This window comes from Magnolia sinica, chromosome 3, assembly GCF_029962835.1.
Source record: "Magnolia sinica isolate HGM2019 chromosome 3, MsV1, whole genome shotgun sequence".
NCBI lineage: Eukaryota > Viridiplantae > Streptophyta > Magnoliopsida > Magnoliales > Magnoliaceae > Magnolia > Magnolia sinica.
The window spans coordinates 118375831-118392891 of NC_080575.1; the positions used below are offsets into that span (position 1 = coordinate 118375831).

The window sequence follows — 17061 nt, forward strand, 5'->3', positions numbered from 1 at the left end:
CCATAGTAAATGAATCCATACTCTTTCACGCTTTTATTTTATTTTATTTTAATTTTACAGTTTCATTATGGAAATATAGCTAGAGATGGACTTCTTACTATTAAAGCAACCAACAGAATCTTCATCTGTATATTCAATTGATTTCAAATTATCAAATTCTTGCGAAGTCTTTAGCCCATTTGTAAACACCATAATACTTTCTTTTATATCGAAGTGAGAGTTTTTATAAAATCAATGCCTGTACTAATTAAAATCTCCAAGCAATTATTCTAGCTTCATATCTTTCAATATTACTCTTGGAGTCATGTTCGATTTTAATATCCATTTATTAGCAATCAACTTAATTCTTTTTGATAATTCAATAATATTTTAATTTTTTTCCTCATAAGTTTTAAAATTATCATTTATGACATTAATATCGGAAGGTAGCACTCTCATTATTTTTAAAATCCTTGATTAACTAAGAGTTTTCAGTATTTACAATCTTAATTGTGTGTAAAAGACAATAGAATATGAAACATTTTAATTAATCTTTTTTGGGTATCCAACAATTAACTGTCTTAAGTTAAGTTTTCTTTCTTACAGGTTAAAAATCTTAACTTTTATACTGTTAGGGGTAAAATTGGACTAACCAAGTAACTAGAATTAGATAGAAAACAGAAGGCATGTAGCTTGGAAAAGGAGATTCGGTAAGAGCTCGGTCAAAACTACCGAGCATGACCTCCAGGACCATCTTGAGCACTAAGCACAAGCAGTGACCTCGGCTCTAGCTGACATTTCACTATCACGACCAATGAACGACTATAAATGCCGACCTCCTGAGATGACCTCGCAGCAGACTGAGCTATCGACCTTATCAGGGCATATATCACCATGTGCTCCCGGCCTTTCGGCACCAAGTACAATGCACCAGAGGGTGCACCCAACCGGGAGTCCACGCTTTCCGGGATGGACTTCCCCTGGAACGCCCCAGATATAGAGTCTTTCGGAACCGTCTGACATCCCGACCAAGATAAAGAAAAGAAATAAAGAGAGCAAAAAGGGGAAGCAGAGGGCCAGAGAAGGAAGAGAATGACCGGAAAGTAAAGAATGGGCACGGTTTCCAACTTATTGGAAATCGCCTAGTCCAGTAGTCAGAGAGAGCAGCAGAGGCAGAGAGAAGCAAATGAAACGGGTTCATAGGATCCCCCCTCCCTATTTATAATCTCCTTTGCTGTGGCAATCAATATTTATAATCTCCTCGATTGCGGCATTGCTTGCCTGCATTCAATGCCAAGGTCCAAAGAGGCGCTACAACTCACGCCTCCCTCCATGTGGCAGCTGTTGGTTCATAGACCAACCAGACTACCAAGGCAAAGCCATGTGTTCTCATGTTATTTGTTGAAAGACGAGGAGGCGTCGCTTTAGTACACGTCTCCTCGCACGACCCGCCTAATCATTAATAAATCCTCCTTGATTCTCATGCTTGTTGCCTCCACCATAATGACGAGTGGTCCCGACCTCTCGACCTGCACTTGAGACCTCGAACTTAGGTGTCTATCCGAATCCATTTACTTCCCGAGCTTCTGAAAAGTGCTCGGAAGTAAATGGGCTACTGTTATAGGTAAAATTGGACTGACCAAGCAACAAGAATGAGAAAGAAAATAGAAGGCATATAGCTCGAAAAAGGAGATCGGGTAAGAGCTTGGTACCTCCACGACTAGCTCAAGCACCAACCACGAGTAGTGACCTAAGCTCTGGCTGACATCTCACTATCGCGACCAATGAACGATTATAAGTACCAACCTAACCTTGAAGATAGGGCCCAACCACAGTTAACAGTTCAGCTCGGTCTGCAGGACCTCAGCCAACCTAACTTATAGGTCGGCATCGGATGTCGACCATGACCTCCTCAGAAACCGACTACCAAGAGATCTCATTTATCTACGAGGAGGATTAATTCCCATAGATCTTCGCCGAGAATCACCCCGAGGATAACGCCTTGTATCTCGGGGCCGATCCCTTGCAAGATATACAATTACATGGAAGATTCACTGTCATATATGTAATTAGCACTAAAGAGCTATAAATAAAAACCCCACCTATAGTAGAAGGTATGCACAAAAACCTTAATTCTACTAGATCCAGAGTGTCTATTCTAACTTTGGCATCAGAGAGTCCCTTGCTACAGCCAGAGTCTCCATTGTTATTTGATTTTTCAGGTATACGACGGTCTAGTAGGGACGACTAGATCTCAGCATCAACATATGTTACAACCCTATATATGAAGGTGTCGTAAACAGGGAGTTTTGACATAGCCTCACTTGAGACTCAATTAAAGATATATATGGTGTATTAAGTGACAATGCCACAATTTAATATGTATTTTATAGAATTTAAATCCATTTGAGATAACTTATTCGTCATATGTAATGTATGCGTAGTAATAACAAGAATGGTTATTTAAAGGTGACAAAAAACTTCTACTCATTCTAGGATGTATTAAGGAATAGTCCACAAATGTTTATATATCACTTCTAAGAGTTCTATACATCTGGTAGCACACTTATAATGCTTGATTTACTTGTGCTTAATGCCGTCAACACAAACCCCAAAATTTGTAAAGACTAAAGACTAAAAGATTCCTTCTTCACTAAAAAAATATAGTTATTAGGGCGTTTTCATCACAGGCGGCCACAGCAAACCGCCACTGTAGATGAAACGTGGGGCATTTTTAAGTGGCCGCCCGGGCCACCGCCGATGGTTTTGAAAAACAAAAAAAACCCAAAAGCCCCGTCCCCGAATCCAAAACGCGCGCGCGCCTATCCCTAAATCCGTCGCGCCTTCCACTCCCACCTCTTTTCTACCAAAACCCTTCTCCCCTCCTCTCCTCCCCTGCAATAACCTACCGAAAGTCTCTCTCTCTCTCTCTCTCTCTCTCTCTCTCTCTCTCTCTCTCTCCATTCTTCCTCCAAGTGCGCCCCAAAACCCTCCTCTTCCTCTCACTCTCCACATCTCCCTCTCCTTCCAAGTGCGCCCCAAAACCCTCCTCTCCCTCTATCTCTCTCGATCTGCATCTCCGTCTCCGTCTCCCTCTCGATCTCCCTATCTCTCTCCCTCTCTATTTCTCTCTCGATCTATCTCTCCCTCTACAGCAACGGCGCATCCTCTCCAGCATCATCTTCACCACCCTAAGTGCGGCCAGCAGCCCCCGCCCTTCACCTCATCCCTGACCATTTCTGGTAAACAATGGGACCAATGATCTAGATGGTCTGGGTTTTTATAGATGTATGCCATTTATACAATGGATGCAGATATAGAATAGTCTTGCCATTCATCATTTGTTGTGAATGTTTAAAGTGTGCACCACATGTGTTTGATGAAATGTCTCTGTTTTAACAATTTTCAATTTGTATTTTCACATTGGTGGGCTCACTTATTGAATGGATTAGATTGCACATTCACGTGTTTACACATGTCTGAAGGTTCCACCTCAGATTACATTGGTAGTATAAAGGTGAGGCTGCTCTACCATACACATGTCATATACTTCTGATATGAACTGCCTAAGTAGTGGGACCTGCTTAAATAGGTTTTAAATGAAAATTCACACTAATTATAATCCTAACTCCTTGATTTAGGGCATCTAATGGAAGTTGTGTTTTCTACAACTTTACAAGATGATTTGAGCTTTTGAAAACTTGCATGTCGCCAGTTCTCGTTGGCAATTTTTATTTTTATTTTATTTTGTTCATGACAGGATCCAGAGTTGTCTGCTTTGTCCATTCTATTCAATGCAAATTGTGGTCTCTACACTTCCCTAAAAAAGCCAATTTTAAATGCAATGTGATGTTGTTTAAATGGGCTGTGAATTTTATTTTCACCCTTTTCAAAATTGGTTCTTGATCGCATTCACAACCATAAACATTGTAAAAAGGTAGAAACACTTCTACAAAACTTCCTTATAGATGGTAGGCAATAGCTCAGAAGCATCTTCGGTCCGTGAGTTTTGAAACTTCTGTATCACGGCTGCTAAAAGGACTGTTGTATTCTGTTTTTTTTTTTTTTTTTAATAATCTATGAAACTAATTTTTATATTGGTTCCAGTACTTGGCCAGGCGATTTTAGATGTTACAACTCCAAACAAAACATAGTTCATTTACATGTCAACCATTTTAAACTCTCTCTTGCAGATACTTGCAAACGATTGCTGCATCTTGTCTCTCTAGTCCATAATAATGATGGTCTAATCTCTTGCAGGTTGTGTTGTCATGGGCCTCTTTGGTAAAACTGTGCCTAAAACAGCAGGTACACTAGTTTTTGGAAGACATGGTCTTCAAGTTTTTCAGTTCATTTACTTTTGTTCTGCAATTTTGTTTTCCTTGCAAGTTGCAACCCATTGCCATTTTGTTGATTGTTCCAGTGCTTTCTCATATGGCTTTTGGATGTAACCTAATCTCTATTTGTTTTTTGTCATTGCTGTAGAGAATTTTCGAGCACTTTGCACAGGTAAGCCAACATTGTCTGTCATTTTAAGTGTTAGGTTATTCCTTAAGTTTATATTACATTGATGCAAATACTCAGATTTGGACTTCTTTTCTCATTACAAGAAGTTTGTACTCAAAGCATTGTTGATATTGAAAATAGTCAGTTGTAGTCAGGGTTCAAATTATCATTTGAACACCATACAATTTTTTTTTGCAATACATCAATACCAGCACAATTCAATTTTATGAAACATTTTTATCATATTGCCCCATGGGTGTATCACAATGCATTCTTACAATACATTATGCTATTTTGAGCCTTCGTTGCAATATGTGAACTGACGTTAACTGTAATACTGAGACTCTTAGTTGCACTATCTAAACATGTGCTGCTCCCACTTCAAATCAATAATTCTGCTATTTAGCCTTGGTTGCAATATGTGAATGGAAAAATCACTTTGTTTTTGGCCCAAGGGAGCCATTTCTCATTTTCTTGTTGTTTTGCAAACTAAATTAGTAGTGCACAAGTGGCCAGTATCATCAAGTCCCTGATTTTCATCCCCTTTGCTGACTTATCTAATATCAATTTTTCTGTGCAATATTTTAAACTATCATTTGCTTTCAAGGTCAACTATTATAAATAGTCAAATAAAATTTTAGACTTTTTAAAAATAAGTTATTGTTTCAGAGCTTTTTCTTGATTAAAATGCTCCTTATGATAATTTATCTGCACATGTGCACATGTAAATCCAAATCCTCAGTTGTATTTGATTGAAATGCCCTGAAATATGCATCTTATATTTGAGAGCTTGTAGCAAAAAATGACGAAATTCCAAGCCTTGGGTGAGCCTTAAACATTAGGATCATAAACGAGCGATCACCGACATCTTTTAACTATCCATTTAGATGTCCAACGTTTAAATGGTTTAGATCATTCTATTAATGTGATTTTAGTGTTGCAAGTGTTATTTGGATTGTCTTGGAGTATCATCAACCTGCCATGTGTACAGTGGATTATTAGCCTATTGACACCTTTGTTACATTTGTGAGCAATGCTCCAGCCTTCTAAAAATACATTTCATTTAGATTACACAGGAATCACATCATTTTGTTGATGTTTCAAAACATATTAAAAAAGTTTCCATTTACCTTCAAAACAAAGGCTGCGGAACGCAAGAAATAACTACTTGGTTTTAAAATATACCCATTTATCTCCAAACCAGCAGAAGTTACTAATCATCTAACAAGTGGTCTCCTATATTGCTATGGTTTACATTCAACATAAAATGGACGAAAGATATAACCGATATCAGATTGGGTATCATCAAGCCAAAATCCCCTATATGGGCTCAAGCTGTTGTAGCTAAGTCAGTTTTTTTTTTTTTTCCTTGTATATGACAAAGATCTTCTTTACTGGTCAATGTCCTTTTCATTTACTTGCTTTCATTGGATAAATAGATTCATTAAATATGGATGCTTTTGCCATTCCAGTCCTTTTTTCCATTTTTTTTTTCTTGTTATCTATAGTCTTATACCAGCATACTAGTTTACTATGTTAAAGTGAATGTACTAGTACACACTATTCTTACTCTTGTATTATTGTTCCAAGTGTGTACATTTACTCTTTTTTCTCTTTTTTTGAGAGGTAACTTTAATTTTTTTCATTTGAGCAACTTTTACTTCTTTTCCTGCAGCCTTGGTATGCACATGGTATTGCTGAAGCCATATTACGCACAGCTGAGAATGTGGATGCAATCTGGACCCATTTTTAAAAATGTCATATTCATGTGGCTTATATTTCCATTAGGTGTAAGTAAGTGATGTATTAAAATCTGGACGCGATTTGGACCCATTTTTGTGGGCAGTTTGGTCAAACTGGTTCAACCAATGAAGTCAACATAGTGTCATATTTGAATTAAATATAAATACAAAAATGGGGAAAAAAGATTTTAGATAGTCTTCTGCTAAGGTGTATTCATCTCACTTCCATGCTTAAACTTTTAATTACTCCCTAGGCTGACTATAGGGGCACTGACCTTAGACTGTACAGGTTTGGGTACGTTTAGAAAGAAGAGATGACAAAGGAGTAACCCTTGGGGAGATGTGGCTAGATGTGCATCTCCTGTTTTGGGTCAGTTTTTTTTTTTTTTTCCTTTTCTTTTCTATATGGGCTGACCTTAGACTGTACATGTTTTTTTTTCTTTTTCTTTTTCTTTCATATATGAGCACATCTCACTTTACATATGCGTGAGGCTCATTCGATGAGTGGATTGGCTTCAGTCAGGGCACTTACACAGTGCAGCCAGCCTTGACCCAGATCTCACACCAATGTTTCTACACTCACACATATGGAGTTTGTTGCATAGGGATGAAAATGCAGTGAACGTTCAACCTTCAAATGATTCTAGTTTTAACACCATAAAACTTTTTATGTGGCTAATCCGTGAAGGTTTCCATGATAATGCGAGACACATCTCCACTGTTTTTTATTTTATTTTTTATGATGGGTCAGCTTGAGCTTTGGATCGGCATCATTTGCTTCTTTGGATCGGTATCATTTCTGCAGTCATCCCGTAATAGGAGCTGGAAAAATGGATAAACAACCTAGATATGCAACAGGGATATTCCTCATTTGTTTATACTAATATGGAATGATGGCAATTGCTGTGGTAGGGAACAACCTCATTCGTTTATACTAATATGGAATGGTTAAGAGAACTAAAATAGTCAACAGAAGAAGATCATCACTAAGGGAAATCTCTTTCTTGGAAAGTTCTGGACTACCACTAGTTTATGTCTATTGTATATAAGAGGTATATCTTGATATACTTGAATTTCTCAAAATTGTTAAACTATCTCTCTCTCTTAATTATTGTTAATCTCTCTCTGTTAAAATTGTTAAAACCTTTATCTATCTATTTATGTTTCTTTCTTTCAGATGTAAAAAAATAAAAAAATAAAAAATTGTCTAATCTATCTAATCTATCTATCTACAGGTAAATTAAAATTACTAGCAACAAAACTATTTAAGATAACTTCATACTAATCAAATTAGAACTGCATCACTCTCTTTCTCTCTCTCTCTCTCTCTCTCTCTCTCTCTCTCTCTCTCTCTCTCTATCTATCTATCTAGCTAGCTAGCTAGCTACCTATCTACCTAACTTCAGCAACAAAACTATCTATGATGACTGCTATTAATGGATGTGTCTTATGCATTTTATCTTGAGATTAGACCATTGGTTATTTGTTCCCATTTTCATTAAAATTTCATGTTCTTTTGTTTCAAATGGTGGAATAATTGACAGTGCAAGTGATGAGATTTGAGTTGAAAAGCAAGTGGTGAGATTTTATAAGACAGTGCAAGGACAGATTTTATAAGATTTGAGTTAATGCAGTTCTAAGTCTGATCCAGTTCTTTCTTTCACTTGACAGAGACATTATCTTTTCTAACACCTAATTATCATCTGGGTTGTTTTTTAATTATAGATTTATTTTTTACTATCTGAACTTGCTTCTTCTTCTTCTTTTTTTGCAACTGAACTTGAGCGGCACAAAGTCAAGAGCAGAGAAAGCTCTATTCACCGTTTGAGCTCTGTAAGTGGCTTTTTGTTACCATTCTTTTTGGAAATTTGGCTGTTTTTTATTCTGTTAGATTGGATATTTTTGTGCTTGTTTGGATTCCCCACAAATTGGGACAGGGTGGAGTGTCATTTCTGCAAGATTATAATGCAAGAATTGCCTTGGCACTTTGGGCACGTTTGTGGTGATGGGCTGTTTAGGGTGTCAAATTGCAGCTACATTTCTGATCTATATATTTATTCAATGTTTTGTCCTTTTTTGGTGTTGGGTGATGATGGAATTTCCACTGTAGAAGATTCAGATATGAATAGCAGGTCAAAGGATGGAAATGATATTGTGGATTTTGCACCAAAGGTGCAGTCTCCTGAAAGAGCTAACCATGTTGAATCTGTGACTGAACAGGAGGTATAACCAACCAAGTGGACCTCCACCGCATTTAAATCTGTTTTTATATATATTTTTTTATACCTAGATTTTTATCATATGAGTGCATGCTGCATTTGGCTTGATTTTTGGGCCAGGGAATTCACAGTGGACCCACCTGACAAACAGCCTAGCTCTCTACATGCACTCCATGTTAACACACATGCTGTTGAGTCCCGATTCATCTCCCTCTCTCTCTCTCTCTCTCTCTCTCTCTCTCTCAAATTCTATTTTTTTAATTACTGTTTTGCATAGTACGATGGATGATGATTCGGAGGAGCTAGAGAAAAGCAATGTATTGTTGATGGGTCCAACTGGCTCAGTTATGGCCTCTGCTTTATAAAGGCATGGAAGTGTTGGTTGTCTGCTAATTCATTTATCTATCACATTATTCTTGGTGCTTGCGTTAAGGATCTGTGGATTTTTGCCTTCACGTGGACTGAGGTTCATGATCTTGCTTACATACTATAATATTTTTTGTAAGGACATGGAAGACATTGCTTGCAAAAACATTAGCTCTCTTTGTGAATGTCCCATTTGTCATTGCAGATGCAACAACGTTAACACAGGCAAGTTCATTTCTCATTTTCTCATTAGCTTCGTACATCTACCAGATCACTCTTTCAACTGTTTGTTGGCATTCTGATTTTTGTAGGATTGCATTTTATATGGTTTGACTCATTGTTGTGAACTCAGTTGGTTGACTTGGGACTCACCCAAATCAACTCAGAACAGCCATATTCTGAGTCAACTTTCATTTGCATTGACTTGGTATTAATTGGCTGGCTCATGTCAACAGAACTCAGCTGTCATTCGGTTTTCTACTTGAATATCCAAGGCTGAGGCACAACATGTTGCACGACTTGAGGTAGGCTTATTTTCACTCCAAGCTTCTTTTCTGTCATTTCTTCATTTTTTTTGTAGCCAGTTATCAAAAGGCATTTTCTGTATGCAATGGTTTTTCTTTTTTTGAGTTTGGAACTATGTTCTTGCTTCACTTGTGTAGGAAGAAGAGGCTCTCATTTCAGCTCATAAAAAAAAAATCCAGATAGAAGTGGCTTGCCCCAATTGCTTTTGTACTCAAGCTGGTTTTGCAATATTGAGTGCCGGATATTAGCAACACCAATCTGTATATTCCTTTTAGTGCATTTGGGTATTTATGCCTTTTGTGGTGGATGCAATGTGTTATGCCCTTTTCTCTCTGGATGAATCCAAATTCTGAAGGGCTTCTTACTCTTGTCTTTGTACCTAGAAAGCAATTATCTCTCAAGTGTAGACGAATTCCATTTCAGTCCAATAATTCCAATGTCTTGATGATTGTTGTTTCCCTTTTCAGGATAATTTCAATTATGCAATTACATATCACCATAAGGTCAGATACTACTAGCCATTTTTGTTGCTATTGCATTGCTTGAAATTTGCACATTAGTTTAAATTGTATAATCCATGGAATCAAACAGAATATGATCGAATTTCCTTCCTGTGTTATAGGGGAACTCCAATTTACGCATTCTATCATTTCAGCTAATAGTATTTGTTCCTTTTATCATCATCATCATCTTGAACTGCAAGTTTTTTTTTTTTTTTTCCCATTTGGCAGAAAATAAATTAATTAAGTCAATGCAACTTTGAATTTTTTTGCCCGATTTTGTTTTGCACTTCACAATTGAGCAATATTTAAAAGCTTTGTTGGTTTTGCAATCAGGCTTTGTGGTTGAAAACAACCAGGTGCATATCTCAAGTGGTAGACTGAGTGAAAGATACCTCGTTTCTACACCGAGGTCTTGGCATCAATTCCCTAGTGGGGGTGGCTAACAGTGAAGAAAAAAAAAAAAAAGGCTTTGTGGTTGAAACCCGATGATCAGTTTTGCTTCATCCAGATTTATATGATCTTATTCATAGGTTGGATGATAAATAAACATTATTGATGGTAGGGCATTCAAATTGACCCTAAACCCTAAACCATAAACATTACACTAGGCTTTAGGACGTCTTTAATGGTAGGGCATTCAAATTGAAGTAGCTTGTCAGGAAACCTTTGTTTATGCCTTGCCTCAAAATCTTTTTTTATAACCTGATATTGGTGCAGGTACACTTACAAGTTGGGGCATATGTTATTCAATGGTTCGTACATTTGGAGTCAGAGGCAGTCATTATCAGAATTTAGTGTGGGGGAATATACCTGTCTGTTGCATATTTTCTCTTTAATATTTGTGTGAGGCTATTTTTTCTAGGGTTCTTTTTTTCTGCTATCTTGGTAATTAGCTGCTTATGATGGTACCTAATTCTGCTCGTTGGCAACTCTAAAATTCTAAGATCTTTTTAACCAGACAAGAATTCGCTGCTGTTAATTTACTTCAAAATTTTCTTGAGTTCAACATTTCCAACTTAAGAATTTCAAAGAGTTTTGGTTATTGTGTAGATGCTAACAATTTAATACCAATGGAAATTGCTCTTAAGATTGCAAACAAGATCAAAGCGAATGAGAGATTTTCTGCCTATTTAGTTATCCCAATGTGGCCTGAAGGTGATCCGACAAGTGTTCCTACACAGAGGATTCTTTTTTGGCAGGTGATCTCCACCGACTGTCTTTGATTTTAGTTTTTATTAGGAATCTTGGACATCTTGAGAGGCTTTAGACATTGAATGGGAAATTTAATTTACGTTTTTTTTTTTTTAATTATAAATTTTATCATTCATCCTTTTGTACTTTGTATTGATGTAATGTTTATTTATATGGAGACCTTTTGATTGCTGCAGAATAAAACAATGCAAATGATGTATGACATAATTTATAAGGCCTTGGAAGAGGTTGGGCTCGAGAAAACATATGTGCCACAAGATTATTTGAATTTTTTCTGCCTTGGCAATCGTGAGGCTGCAGATGGAACTGATGCTTCATGTGGAAGTCCTGCGGCAAACACTCCCCAAGTAATTCTTTTGTTCCTGAAGCCTTTTTTGTAGTTTTATATTTCATGACCTTTTCTTTTCTCTTTTGTTTTGTGGGTAAGCTGGAATCAAGCCCATGACTTCATTCTCGTAGTCTCTCTCTTTACCACATGGACATTGGGTATGGTTTGAAACCTGGAGCTGAGACTCTGTATTCTACTGAGTCACTCAATTTTTCTAGAAACCAAGCACCAAATGATGCAGTAAACTCACTTTGTGCTCATGTGGTTTGATTCTAGCTTAATTATTGACTTAGTTAGGAACCAACTCAATCTTGAGTCAATTATGGATGCCTTTTTTAAAATCTATCTATAGCACCCATGCCTGTACAAGGCATACCATCTACATGCTACCATATGTCCCAGCATGACAAGCAGGTGCAAGATCCAAGCCATCCATCAGGTGGGTTCAGACAGTATGAAATAGCAGGTTTTATGGAGCTTGAATTTACCATATTCAACATGAAAATCTGCATGATACTAAATACTTATGCACTAGCTTGATTTTCCACCAGTATTGGCAAGATAATGTGTTGAATGAGTTGACAGGATTGCATGTTTCTCATCAGTGCTTACAGTGTGACGAATGATGTGAATGGTCATCATGTCATGTTGTATTGCTTCAAAAACTTAAGGAACATACTAAGGTAATTTCTGATGAAGTTTTATCTGAATTATAACGAGTTCTTTGGTAGTATTTTTTGATATCTGCCAATAGTATTTCTTTGCATTGAGTAATAGGTGTTCCATATCTGCATTACTTGATATCTGTTAGTCTTGTTACCAAACAGGGACTTGCTTGAATGATCCAAATAGGAGTCTGTTGAATTTTGGGCTGGGTTACTCTTGTCTACTTCACTGTCTTTTCATCTCTATTCTCATTTTAGTTTTTATGAAATCGGATTATTGGGTAATTCAAATTCTTGTCATTCAATCATAGGGTTTTGATAGTTAGACCGATGGAGTTTTGATTGTAGGACAGCAGTTATAGGAAAGGATTAGTCAGAATTAATAGGAATTTGTGTGAAAGGATTAATAAAGAATCAATAGGAATTTCTATTATCGGCACTATACCAGCATGCGTTTGTAGCAACTTTTAGCGGCGTTTCTGACAAATTTTAGCTGCGTTATTAGAACTTTTACTGGCGTTTTCAGATTTTTTTACCAGCGTTTCTCATATATCGGCGCTTTTATATTTGCCAGACTTTTACAGGCGGCCATTAAAACGCCGGCAAAAAGTTGTGACCGCCGGTAAATGATTATACTATACTTGTCTCGGCAGTTTTTGACACTTTTAAGGGCGGTTTTGGCCGCCGGTAGTTCTTGCACAAGCTTTTTCATCATCTCTTGAGTGATATTGTCTAATTATATGTGCTACAGTATGGAGAAATTTTCGTTCTCTAGCTTTGCTTAATGTTGTGTATATGTAAATTAATCAAATAATATTTGAATCTAGTATGTATTGTCTGTGTACCTTTTATAATTTGCAATTTAATTTCTATTTTTTAATTTAAAGGCAAAGAAAAGAAGAAGATAATGGAAAAGATTCTATCCTCATGCATGAGTAGGCTGGGCCCACAAATTGATTTTAGGTTCAAACACTAAATGCTAATCTAAATTATCCTAAAGTGTCGTAATCAATGCATAACCCTCAATGATAACAACTATTTTACTAAATTGCAGAATAAAAAATTACCAATGCATCAATTATGAAAATAATAAAAACTATAAATTTCGTAATTAAAATCCCTCTTATCAAACAAACCTTTATTATCTAACCATGTTCACACTTGTATGAATTCACTAGAAAATGTGTCATTCCTTGATATAACAAGTTTTCTTAATTAAATTCTCCCTCCATGCTAGTTTTGTTATGAACCATTATGAATTGTGACAAATCAAGCCATACTTTCATCTTCTTCTAATGCTCCTATGAAATTCTATGGTCCATGTGACAGAGAGTAGTAAGCTATTGTAAAGCATAATATTAGAAAAAAAAAATTGAAGGGTTCTGCCAAAATTTCAAACATGTGACATACGGGTCTACGTACATATGCATGCACAATTAGTAAAAATCAATCTCCATTGGATTAAATTTCTAATAGAAAATTGAACACACCGGCAAGAGAGGGTACCTTCAGTTCCAGCCAGCAAGTAGACCCAAGAAAAATCAACTATAAGGAGGCCAGTCCCAGCTGATTAGCTTTGTAACCAAACATCATCAACTAGATCTTACCTCTCTACATCACACGTGGACGCGGACTAGCTACTAACAGGTTGAGTAGCGAGACTGCCTACTGAAGTGACTTCACCAAGTTCTGTGGGCCTCACTATGATGTATGTTTTGTATCCACCCCGTCCATTCATTTGGAGAGATCATATTGGGCATGATCCAAACAATGAGTCAGATCCAAGGATCGAGTGGAACCCACCACAGAAAACAGTGGGGAGAGTAACACCACCATTAAAAAGTTCTAACCACAAAAGTTTTCGAACAAGCTGATATCTGCGCTTTCCCTTCTTTCGTGTCTGCGTTAACACGTGAACAGGTTGGATCTCAAATAAACATCATGGTGGACCTTCGGAAGGTTTCAACGGTGTGCATCACTCTCCCCACTGTTTTCTGTGGTGGGGTCCCCTCTAGCCTTATTCTTTGGGGTGGGGTCCACTCCAGCCTTGGATCTGCCTTATTCTTTGGATCATGCCCTTAAATGATCTCTCCAAATGTATGAACGGTTTTGATACAACACATACATTATGTTCGAGCCCACGGAACTTGGTGACGTTACTTCAGTAGGAGTCTCGCTACTCAACCTGTCAATAGCTAATCTGCGTCCCATTACACGTGGCAGGGTGATATATCAGTCAAGTTCATCCATCTAGCTGTCCCTATTGTGGATGAATTTTCCTTTTCCAAAAATACACATATTTGGTCATATATAAATCTATCTGATAAGTGGCTTTCTAATCATTGAAATAAAATGGAATTAGTTAATGACCAAAAATTCATTAGAGAAACTGGTGAAATTCAATGGCCCATTAGTTGTTTTGGACCCATGTCCTATATATATATATATATATATTCCAATCTAGTGGACCCATTTGGTCAACCTGACCCATACTTAGGATGAATTACCAGCATGTATTATTCGATGGGCCCACATGTAACTAGTGCTGATAATCATTACCATCCATCCTATGATAACCACTTGGACAGTTGAAGACCCCAAAAATACGTCCCAACCATCCAATTTTTTCTTTGAACATGGCCTCTGAATAGTTTATGTTTTCAACAGTTAGTTTGAATGCCACCGATTGACAGCCAGGATCATCTGTTGCTGCGATTTTAGAGTCTATCCAGAGTAGTCCCTAACAGATGAAGATTGCAAATATCTGACCATGGCTTTATGTGGTCTCATCTTGCGATGCATGAGGGATTTGAATGGGTTGTGATGCACGTTCAAGATAACTGTAATTGCCGCCATCGTTTTAAGATACGACTCCTATTTTATACGGACTCTCCTATTTTATACGGACTCGGATATGAGTCAATATACCTCGAGTCTTAAAATTCTTACTGGACGCCAGCTGACTTGCACTGACTCAGACACGGGCAGGCTGAGTCCACTGAGTGACTCGTCCTGCTAGGAACTTGCAGAATGTACTCGAGTTTCTAATTCTGTCAAGTGGGACTCATGCTATGGCAATCCAGACCGTTGGTTTGTTATGGATTGCAATTACCGGACCACCTTCCAAATAATTTACTGATTGGAATATCCCAGCCACTAATAATGAGGATTTTTAGGGAGTGTAGACCGCTGCTGAAAAAGGTCAGAACTTAGGTTGCTGAAGGGTTCCAGTCTGCATCTTTCGGGCATCCTCTGCTCAAGATGGGAAACAACATACCAATTGCTTGAAATACTGCACCATGGCCCCATTGGTCAGAATTGGAAATAGGGGTGACTCAGACGAGTCTTGAGCAGCATGACTGGACTCAGGAAAGAGCAAGCCAGTCTAAGGCGCCTTTCTTGAAGTCGAAAATCAATGGATTTGAGATCCTTTCTTGAAGTCGAAAAACAACAGATTGGAGGTCCATTGTTTCTCCTAATATCAGCAACGGACATAAATTTGTGGCAGACTAAATCTGTCGCAGATCCGTCTCAAATTTTCAATTTTGGTGTCATGTCCCCCTTACATCCACTGCCCATCATGTTGGGCCAACCTTTAATGTGGACCATTCGGTTTGTGGGTCCACATAAAACTGAAGTCTTTACAATTCTGGGTTGTACCATAAAGTGAGTTGAAAAGAAAAAAGGAGAGGGGTGGTCAGCAGGGGTTTCAACAGTGTGGGTTTAAATCCTCACCATTTTTCTGTGTTTGTGTATGTTTTGTGCGTACTTCTGTAAAAAAGAACTTATTACACTTCAATCCCTGTGCAACCCTTTAAAACTTATTGTATCAATGTGCCACATATATGCAATAAACGAGTGGCCTGAAAGGTATGACCAGACTCTTCCTTCCATCCCAGTGTCAAATGGTCTTGTGAATGTTGGGAGTCTCAAATTGAAATTCTTGGAGTCGTCTTATGTTTCTTCAAGGCCATGTATTGAAGATCATTGACCACAAAAATCATGCTGTTCCAATAATAAAAAAGAATGGACAGCCCATGGATTGGTTCACTGTATATGTGGCGCACCTACTGTAAAAAGATTGCCAAATTTTCTACAGCTCAGGGTCATAGACACATGCTGCCACAACTCCGTGGATGATTACCCTGCGGCATTCATCTTTTTACACATGAGAGATGATATGGTGTTTGTAGAAGTAGAATATGTGCACTGGGAATTATCGATCGTGATTGTCCAGATAGTTGCCTCTGCTGTGGATGTGAAAAGGTTCAGAATACAAATTTCTTGACTGATCCTACCCATCTAAATAGAGCTGTTATTGGGTGGTCCAGGTCAAGTAAAATTAAAACTTCACACACACCCAGCTGATAATTCAAAATTCATACTGAAGTTGAACCCAGGCACGGCCCATTGACGGCCTACATTAAACAATGGTTTTCAAAGCAATAAAAGAACACAAAAGTAGTTAAAGCCAGCCATTCATTATGGGAAAGTGCAGAAAATGAACTGTAGGACTGTCTCATGGATGTGAACCTTGAAAGATGTGCCTTCCATCATATGGCCCACTAGACGACAGTTGCTATTGATAAGTCACCCAGCTACATGTACCAACAAGATGGCTCTACTATATTCTGGTCCTACCTTATCAACTCCCACTTGAAAAAGGACTAATTCTAAATGTGGAACAAGTGATCCTGACAGTCCATTTTCCTTACATTGCACTAGGATCATCTGATGGGTGGAGATATCAAATGAGGAGGCCCAGAGATGATGGCTTAGGTCAACTGAAGGAGGGCCCCAATTGTATAATTGTTAGGTGGAACCAAAAAGCATCAATAATGCTTCATAAATTATAGTTCTCTCTTCTATCTTTACTAGGTTAATATATACATTAGTTTAGTTGCAAAGGCAAAGACCACATCTTTGAAGCAGCTGACAACCCAGTATTCATTTTATTGTAACCCCAATTCATTTTTTGCCTGTATTTTGAATCATATTTGTTACATAATTTCAGTT

General features: G+C 37.6%; 1 protein-coding gene across 1 annotated transcript; it reads left to right on the top strand.

Moving 5' to 3' along the window:
• Positions 1-10714: 10714 nt before the first annotated feature.
• LOC131240936 (phospholipase D beta 1-like) lies at positions 10715-11629 on the top strand. The gene is made up of 2 exons (XM_058239496.1): positions 10715-11039; positions 11229-11629. The coding sequence occupies exons 1-2, from the start codon at positions 10911-10913 to the stop codon at positions 11430-11432; spliced, it is 333 nt and encodes a 110-aa protein (XP_058095479.1). The 5' UTR covers positions 10715-10910; the 3' UTR covers positions 11433-11629.
• The last annotated feature ends 5432 nt before the right edge of the window (positions 11630-17061 follow it).

Excerpts from the sequence above, each read along its gene's own strand:
- LOC131240936 (XM_058239496.1), top strand. The coding sequence starts at position 10,911 with ATGGAAATTGCTCTTAAGATTGCAAACAAGATCAAAGCGAATGAGAGA. Across the intron at positions 11,040-11,228 it reads AGAGGATTCTTTTTTGGCAG|AATAAAACAATGCAAATGAT; the intron begins GTGATCTCCACC and ends TGATTGCTGCAG.